The 9,545-nt window shown below is 42.4% G+C and overlaps 1 protein-coding gene across 1 annotated transcript in view; it reads left to right on the top strand.

Moving 5' to 3' along the window:
* Positions 1–1,216: 1,216 nt before the first annotated feature.
* LOC146558465 (uncharacterized) overlaps positions 1,217–9,545 on the top strand; it is a 63,476-nt gene continuing 55,147 nt past the window's right edge. The window contains exons 1-2 of the mRNA XM_085247563.1: positions 1,217–1,490; positions 5,057–5,278. Coding sequence (XP_085103689.1) covers positions 1,424–1,490; positions 5,057–5,278 — 289 coding nt within the window. The 5' untranslated portion in view covers positions 1,217–1,423. The remainder of the gene's footprint in view (positions 1,491–5,056; positions 5,279–9,545) is intronic.

The following is a 9,545-nucleotide window of genomic DNA, read 5'->3' as shown; positions in this document are numbered from 1 at the left end:
TTGTTTTAAAGTGGGTTTATTTTTCATATTTGTTGTGAACACAGGGATTTTAATTGTTGCATTAGTGATAACAGCGTGTTCATGTTTTTCAGGGCTTTGAATGTCACAGTAATTTAATGGAAGAAAATACAACAACATATAAAGAAAACTATTCACATATGTTTGAATTACAACAACGTGTATATGGAGGCTCTGTCCCTCTCTCTGATCTACAAGCTTGTTTTCTCTTTATCCAGAGTCAGATTTCTGTAAACGGCTTCTTTACAGGCAGATTAAATAAAGACTTTCACATCAGATATTTGAGGAGTTTAATATTAAACTGATCCATATTCTAAATGAACTCTATTTATTAATTAAGCAGAATATAAAAGTAAAAGTGCTACAGATAAGATGGCAAGAAGGAATTTAAATGTTTTAAATGAGTTTTATTTTGTTGGCAGAAACATCATAGTTCAAGTAAAAGAGCAGAGTCATTAAAATGTTAATATTTTTTACTGTGTTCAAGTAAAGCGACTGATCTTATTTCTTCTTTTCATCCCAAGGCTCTGCACACTGTGCAGTTTCAGCTCTCTGATCTAAAATCATTTCTTTTCATGTGTCGGAGTCAGATTTCCTTTTAAAGGACTTCTGCACTTGTGGAACAAACATCATTTGTCTGGAGCTTCCTGGGACTTAAACCCTGAGATGGCATAAGCTTCTGGACTTATTGTATTTGTAACAAAGGCATGAAAGTACATTGAGCGGAGGATTTAAGTATTCATTTATTCCTCCAAGCCCAACGGTTGTCACAGTTTTGTGCAGCGATCAGGTTTTCGAATTGAAACAATGAAGCCTGGAGACAGAAACGTGCAGGAAACCGCCAAACGAAAGAGAAAAACATCAGCAAAGATTCAAAGGTCCAGCAACCTGAGTCTGTGCAGACATGTGATGTGCTCGTGAGGACCGCTCGGAGCAGTGAGGCCTGCAGGATGCCTTGATTGAAAGCAGCCGGGGAACCATGGCACGGCGTGTCCGGCTGGGCCAGGAGGGGGTGTGTTGAGCCAACTAGTCATCGTGGTTGACAGATGCCCCCAGAAAGCCACTAACAGGATGACGCCTGCGCTGCGAGGGCTGCGAGGTAAAGACGGATTATGTCTGAGCAGTAGATAAACAGATTATTCCAGAAACAGTGCCTACTTTTTTAACCTCGTCACTCTTGCCACACTTTGCAGCAGGTCCTGTTCTGGATCGGTTTACGCTTCCACACGCATCCTGGAATTCATCGGAAGCGTTTCAGCAGCCGCTCAGGGTCCCCCAAATGACACGAGGTCGACCCACGCCCATGATCTCCACCTGAGCCAGAGGAGCCCCCTCCTCTTCGCTGACACCTTCCCTTGTGCTGCTGGATTAACTTTGACGTTCATATTTCAGGAGACCGTCCTACATGATGCTTTGGGCGTTTGGACTCGCTCTGCTGCTCGCCGTCGCTCCGCAGGCTGCCGTGATTAAAGGTGAGCCTCGTTGGTTCGCATTTTATTCTTTGCAAACAGAGAGGTTAGATGTGAGGGTTTAAAGAGTAAGGCTATCTATACTCGTACTAAACTTGGTCACAATGTGAAGCAAAGCCTATTACGATTGCGTAAGTACTTGGCTGTGAAGTCATCGTGGAGTTGGACTGTCACTTTTCCCCCGAGGATACCAAAAAGGCAGTTTAAATGCATGGTGACATCGCAAGAAGTTTGCCTTCCTCCAATTATGTGTGTGCAAACATGTCCTCAATGCAAATGGAAATGCAGAAACAGATAATGGCAGTTCAGTAGATTCATGGCTGGCGTGCTGACAGCTTGACAATTTGAATTACAGCTTTCTCTCCTCACTTATTCAGGAAAGAAAGAAAGCTAAAAATCTGACAAAAGAGGGGCTGATAATCAAAGTTATAAAACAAAGTTCACCTTCACTTCAAAACATTTCTCAGGCTGTTTATTTCTCCCAAAAGCAGCCCGATGAATTACAACCCTCACTTTGACTCATGCTGTCCTAAATTTATCTACAACAAACCTCTTGTTTAGGAGCGTCCTTTTGGTACACCGAGTGCTTCCAGTTTTAGTGTGTGTGGGCGCCTGAAGGAGAGAGTCGACCCTGAGCAATGACTGTAAGGCAAACGCTGAACTCGGCTCAGCTCCATGCAGCAGATAAACACAAAACAGAGAAATGCTGAAGGACTCACACAGATTAATGTAGGGAAAGATCACGGCATGTGCCCAAAGTGAATGTGAGGGATAGGTGGAGGTTTAGAAACAAGAACATAGAGAGAATCAGAAGAAAAGGTCAAAAACATGGAGCTACATGCAGCAGCAGACAGCTTTATAAAATATTCAACACAGAAAGGTTTTATTGGTGCAATTTGGTGGTGGTCTCTTTCTCAGTTCAGTCATTAGAAACCTTTAGAAACATTTCTGCATCACTCACAGGTTTAATATCTTTAATTAATCCGTTTCTTTTTTTCCTGATGTTCCCTTGTTTATTAATAACACATACTGTATCATTTACAGGTATTACTGCTCCTTCAAACTGAAGCGTCGGCAGTGATACGGAAGGATTTAGTCACATTAATGCTGCATAAAAAAGCACATCATCAAAATTAACCTGGACATTTTCAACACTGCAGCTTCTTTGGATAGAAAACGGTATCTAATGAGAGCAAACTCAGAAGTGAAGTATTTAAATACTTTTACATCCCACATTCACCGTCAGTGCAGACAGTAAAAGCTTCGGTGTTCAGAAGATGTCAGGATTCATAAATTTTAACAATTATGATGTTTACAGTTAGAAAACTAGAAAAAATGTGCATAATTTACAGTTATAAAATCCTCTGATTAAAGCTGACTTTAATGTCCAAAATCCATCAGGTTCTGTAGGATACTGAGGATTTAGTCACATTAATGCTTCATAACATATCTTGGAGACTTTCTTCTGCATTCAGCTGTAACGTTGCAGCTTCTTTACGATTTATTTTCTTTGCAAAAAATGTCACGCATGTAAATATGTTATTGTCATCTATGTATGTTGAACTAAAATAAACTTAAAGGTCTGTAAGAAAGAAAAAGAAACGGGATACGTGTTGTGTAGCAGCATGTTAGGAGGTCACAGAAAGTCAGCGTCTCTAGAAAGATCATTTAATACCAGGCTTCAAACCACTGACACTTCGATACTGATAACCTAAAAGCTTTCAGGGACTCGCCTGTAAGAACACAAATCTCAGTCACAAATCTTGATGCCTACGTTGTTGTGCTCTGTAGTCTTGTCCATGACATTTTAATATAAAGATTTGTCGAGTGATTATTGTGTAACTAACCGAGACAGCCAGAGGGGAGAATGTAAAAATTAGCTGTGATGATAAACAAGTCAAACTAAGCACTTCCAGACCTTTTACCCTCTGAATGAGACCACTGAGGGAACAAAGTGTGGATCCAGTCTCCTCAGATCTGGGCAGTGATGTTAGAGTTTGCATCTGTGTCTGCTAACATGCTGCTTAAATGCTACTAACACGCTGCTAACATGCTGCTTAAATGCTACTAACACGCTGCTAACATGTTGCTAACACGCTGCTAACACGCTGTTAACAAGCTGATAACACACTACTAACACGCTGTTAACAAGCTGCTAACACGCTGCTAACATCCTGGTAATATGCTGCTAACACACTGTTAACAAGCTGGTAACATGCTGCTAACAAACTGGTAGCATGCTGGTGTGGTGTCTGAAAGTTCAGGTTTATCTTATGAGCTAAAATACAAAAACTGTAAATCTGCCGGTTATAAAATACGCTCTGACTCTGTTTACCAGCTCGTAGCCATGAAGCTGTGCGTTTGCTTTCAGAGCACATCTTTGATGATGTGTCCTGTGGAAGTGACAACCATTTTTTTAAATTAATCCTGTGATGTCACTGCTTTTCTTTTACTGCTTTCTCATTGTTCTCAAGTGGAGGAGGTAAAGTTGAGGAGGTAGACTTGAGGTCTTTGCTTATCTGTGAGGGAATAAGGAGGGAGCAATAGTAGTAGAAATGAGCGCCAGAGATTAATAAGAACTAATGGTTAAATGCAGAGGAGTGTATACACATGGTGACTGAAGAAGAAACACCCAGTGCATCATGGGAATCCCCCAGCAGCCTACACCTATTGCAGCATAACTAAGGGAGGATTCAGGTTCACCTGATCCAGCCCTAACTATAAGCTTTATTTTTCATAGACACTGAAGGGTGTCTGGGCCCTCATCTGAGGTGTTTCAGCCATGTCCTACTGGGAGCAGACCCAGATTTTCCCTTTGGTAAAGTCTTTGTGCCCCCCTGTTCTGGACATATCAGACTTGGATAAGTAGTTTTGTTTCTGAAGTGACCAGAACTACTTTTGTTGTCTCCTAAAGAGTTGTTTTGCATATTAAATGTCAGAAACTAGTCGTCCAAAGGCTCAGAATATTCCGTTTCTAATGAATAGAGACAGAAAATAGCAAGTTTAATGTGGATCTGTCTAATTACTGAAATGCTAATCAAGGCTTTTTGGTTTATGGATGTCTTTTCTACCTCTGACTCTTTGCAGAGTAAATCAGACCGGCGGTGGTGTCACTGTGGTCCTGATGCTGCTCCATCAGTCTGCGTTTGACTCGTCACGATGTGTGTTTGTCTCTGAAATATCTGGCATCTGTTTATTTACCACAGCAGCGTAGCAGCAGCTGGTGTTTTATCTGCTCTTCACTGCGTTCGGCTCTGATTCCTCTCCTGCAGCTCCAAGCTTCTTCTCCTGTTTGTTTTAAGCCTCTTGTAGTACCAGACGGATGGGGTTTAAATCAGGCAGTGTCGTTTGTGTCGCCAGTGGCAGAAAATGACTCTAAATCCGATTTCGACTGTTTTCAAATGTTGTTTAAATCTGGTGACATGAGCTGCGCTGCTCTTTGTAGTAAACACCACCCATCTGTTGCTCTAAACAAATGCCAGGGATTTGGAACTGACCGCGATCTGCTCTGCAATGACTGTGTTTTGACCCTGAAGTTATTTTTTACCTCCTCTCTTTGTCTGGCTCAGAGGGCGATGGAAGGATGGACTTGGGGGTGAAGATGGAGGCCGTTGGCCCGGCGGGACTGGCGCAGCTGCTAAAGATGCCCGCCCTCACCAAAAGTTCAGGTTTTAAACCAGAGCTACGCCGATCCAAGAGGTCGGTGTTTTTACACTCCGGAGTGAGAATCTGCCCCCAGGAGACCATCAGTGAAGTGATCGCAAGCCACCAGGCGTACTACCAGCTCAGAGGTACAATTTGTATTAGTCTGGAGACAATAATACCCCCTAATCGCTGTTGTCAGCAGTATTCCTCTGATAAATTATAGGTATACTACAACTGCATTCAAGTTTTATTTATATAGCACCAAATCACAGCAGTCGCTTCAAGGTGGTTTATGTTGTAAGGTAAAGCCCCTGCAATAATAGAGGGAAACCCCTACAATCAGACGACTCCTGATGAGACAGTGGCAAGAAAAATAAAACCCTTTTAACACGAAGAACCAGTCTCAAGGAGGGCTTCTTATCTTACCTTTCCTAAATCAATTGCTGGTTTTCTGCCTATAAATCTGCAAACAACTCCGAATTATCGGCCAAATATTGATATTGTTCAAATTCCTTCTACAAACAGGCCCTTTTTGGGCTTTTATTTTGAAGCTCAAGTGTAAAGAATGTGTCTGTGGTCACCAGGATGTAAAAATCATGCATGAAACCATGAGACAAATATTGGGTTTGGTAAATCTGCTTCAAAGTAAAGTTTAGAAAGATTTTTTTTCCAGTGGAGTATAGGTTTGATGCACACGTGCAAAGTTACACGACGTTATGCCATAATTAGCGGCTCATTATGGGGGTCCTTTCGTCAGAGCAGCTCTTATTTGCATTTTGTGCAGGGCTGAAGGTAAGAAAGTTTCCCACAACAGCAATAAAAACTGTGAAAAATATTTTACTATCTGCTTATTTTCTTTGCAGAAGTGAAAAAAAATGTTTTCTGATGCTTTGGTAAGAATTGTGTATGTGGGTGGATGCAGGAGGCAGTAAACAGCTGAAACAGTCGTGAACCTCCACCCTGTTACAGACTGCACCCATACGCTTCTGTTCGTGACACGGCGTGCTTTGAGCACCATGTCTCCTCTTTATTCTGGCTGTTTATGAGCCTCACTGACTGGCATCAGAATGAATTTACATCAGTTTGTTCAGAAATGTTCAGAAATCATTTGATGAAGACAGGAGAGGGAATAAATATCAAAGAACATCTGGAGGGATCGGATGACAGCGCTGAATGCACGCCTTATTATTACCTCTTCCTTAAGATGAGGTCCTTACATTTAGCAGTACGATAGAGTGTTGGAACCACTGATGGTGCAAAAATAAAAAAAGGTGAGGTGTGGGGATGTAGGGGTTGTTAAAAGTTAAAAAAAAAAGTTCAAAGAATAGTCTAATGTTGGTGCTCCAGCATGGGGATTTCAGTTAAGTATCAGAAAGGGAAGCAATGCTTTTCCTAATAACGTGCACATTTGGAAAGGTAATCTCCAAATTTATAGCTTTTCTTCAACTTTAACTGGCACTGCTCTCACCACTGTGCTGCCTTTTGTTGTGAGAAAATTAAATTTGTGGCTCCACAATTTTTTTTAAATGTGGAGGACAAAGCAATTAAACATGATGCTGTGAATATAATTTTACTGGTTTTAAGTGTTTGCATGCTTTCAAGTCTTAAATTTAATCAGATTGAACTTCAAGAGTAGCTTTAAAAGCCTTACATTTAGCAGATTTTACCTGCAGACATCCACACAAAGAAAAGACAAAGCTGAAGTGCAGAAGCGTCGGTTTCTTCACACAGTTTCCAGCAGGCAGTTTCACTGTGGAGGAGGGGGGGGGGGGGGAGTGGAGGAAAGCACAGGTACATGATCCCACACTCGAGCCAGCTGACCCATCACGGCGCCACTGAGGAGCGATGAAGTGAGTCACAGGCGTGAGTCACTCCCCTCCTCCGCACAGAAAAGTGCCGAGCTGTGCGGCTTGTTCAGCACAGGAGCAGAAGCACGGGGATCGTACCTGTGAAACAAAACGGCCTCCGCACGAATCTTCTGAGCGACAGATGCAGGACAGTGTGAGGAGTCCCATGTTTGCAGGTGGTCCAAAAGGTGACGCCCCCCCCACCCCCACTGACGTTTTCTAATCCCTTTTTCTTGAGCTTTATACAAAACACCATGAGCTTAAGGAAAGGTGTGAAGGAGAGCTGATGAGGCCAGGAAGATCAGACTGCTGGACTAGAAACTCCTCATCATAGATACTTCTTCACATGTGTGGTTTTTGCATGCAGGCTGTATAAATGTGTCTCGTATCTTCTCTTGCTGCTAAAGGAAACTTGTGGTTTTAATGGCTTTGTGATGATGATCAAATCTGTCAGTGCAGAATGCCCAGAAAGAGGACAAAACCAAATCAACCTCCACTTTCACTCCATTTTCACAAAGCTCATTATCGTTATTCACAGAGGTCAGCTCTGAAGAGAAGAAGCTTTATAACAAGCACATCTTAATACAGCAGCAGTTCAGCTGTGGATTTAAAAGCCTGTTGTTGAATCTTTAAAGCATGTCAGCAGGTTACAGCATGAGTGGAAAACCTCATCGCCCTTCAGTCTGCTTGTGAACGGTCGGCACAAGTCGTGGGACGCCATCTCCTTCTGATAGTAAAGCCACACCACTCTTCATTTTGACAAACTGTTCATGAAAACAGAATTCAGCGTTACCCAAAAATCAAGTGTGCCCTATAACCTTCAGCAGCGGGCGCCCATGTGCATGAAAACATGGGGTTATATATATAAAAGTACTAGTTGGTCGCGGCATCCACCTCGAGCATTTCGCTGCCATCATTTTTAAACTCCTCCCTCCACCGCCGCTTCTGTGGCTTCAGATCGATGGCGCCCTCCTCCATCTTCGTTTTCCATCCGAGCTCCCCTTGCACTTCACATTGATCCACATCAGCCTTCACCTCCCTCCCCACACCTTCAGCGTCTAGACCCCCGCGGGGGGCATAGCTGTGCACCTCACGCCCCAAGTACCCCCTAAAAATAATTAAATGGCGTCTAAAGGCCAAAGAGTCCTCACATAATTCAGCTTTTTCTTCGTTGTGCTCATAGCTGGTCTAATAAATCTCTTTCTTTTTAAGCCTCGATCTCATCTGAGTCGCCCCTGACAGAGCAGCTCTGAGATGACGGATGAAAACTGTTTGTGACATCAGTTTTAAATGCAGCTCGCCTCGGGCTGTATGCGTGTTTAGCCGGATACTACCAAAGAAAGACGGGCCAGAGTAGCTGTGGATAAAACATGAATTTCATAAACAAGACGTGTGAATCTCTTCAGATGTTCAGTGAGAGTTTATTTGTGTGTTCGAGGAGTTTTTCTCTCAGTTAAAATTCACTCTTTTATGACTATTTATTGTTATTACCGGCACCCAGGAGCTCCTACTTGCAAGAAGCCAAATTAAATGTGTTTTAATGTTTACCCATGTATGTGCAGCGTCTGCAGCCTGCAGAGCTGCATGCTGTGTCCGTGTTCCTTTATCCTGTGCTGTAAATGTCAGAAAGATCCCGCCCCACTCTGATGGCTTAATTCTGTTTTCAGACGTTCACCCTTCATCTGATTTTCGTGTCATGCACAAATATCTTTTCATCTTTCTCGTCTTATCTCTGCTCACGCTCCTGTTTGATCTTTTATCCTCGTCTAACACGGACTTTATTTTCCGATTGATTCAGAGCGGATTAGCTCAAAGTCTCGTGTGTGTTCTGTAAATTTGGACATACCGAAGGCTTCAGTGTGTTGTTTAAAAAGGGAAAATCATACAGCTTTGCTCACAGATCCCACCGATGGACATTCTTTAGTTATTCCCAGTGAAACCAGACAGAAGCTGACGTTTCCACAGATGGTGGTGGTTCATTCAGACAAAGCAAGAAATACTGGTCTGATTTCTGCAGTAATAATAAGTATTGCATCTTTGCTACCTAAATAAAACCACAATCACGTCTGTGGTGCAGCATTCTCATGTGAATATTTTCTTTCAGTCGATGAAATCATTGATCGTCTTCCTCCACTCACCTTTAAGCATTCACAGCAGACGGCTTTCTCTGTTTTCTCAGTATTATTGTGGGGCCTTACAATACAAAGCTACTTCAGGCAACTCTTAAAGAATTGAATTGAATTGAATGACCCCGGGTGTGACTGTGGTTTAGGTTGTTTGTAGATTTGTTCCCTCAGTGTTTCCTGTCTCATTTTTTTGTTAAGTTAATTCATGTGTCACTTCCTGTTTTATTTTGGTAGTTTGTCTTGTGTTTAGCCTAATTTCTTTGATTTTGCCTCCTGTGTCTTGTTACCCTGCTGTTTCTGCTTTACTTACCCTCGTGTATAAACAGCACTGTCTTCCCCTCAGTCTTTGTCTAAGCGTCTGTTAATCTCCCACATGTGTCTCCAGCTTTGGGGTTCTTTTTTTTACTTTTCTGATGGACTTTGTTTTGGCTAGTAAAGAG

The sequence above is a fragment of the Mchenga conophoros genome, linkage group LG15 (genome assembly GCF_057382185.1).
Source record: "Mchenga conophoros isolate Kocher_MC1m ecotype Shallow Benthic linkage group LG15, M_conophoros_male_GT1.1, whole genome shotgun sequence".
Classification (NCBI taxonomy): Eukaryota; Metazoa; Chordata; class Actinopteri; order Cichliformes; family Cichlidae; genus Mchenga; species Mchenga conophoros.
The sequence above is the reverse complement of the archived record's forward strand: the minus strand, read 5'-3'. Positions and strand labels throughout refer to the sequence as shown.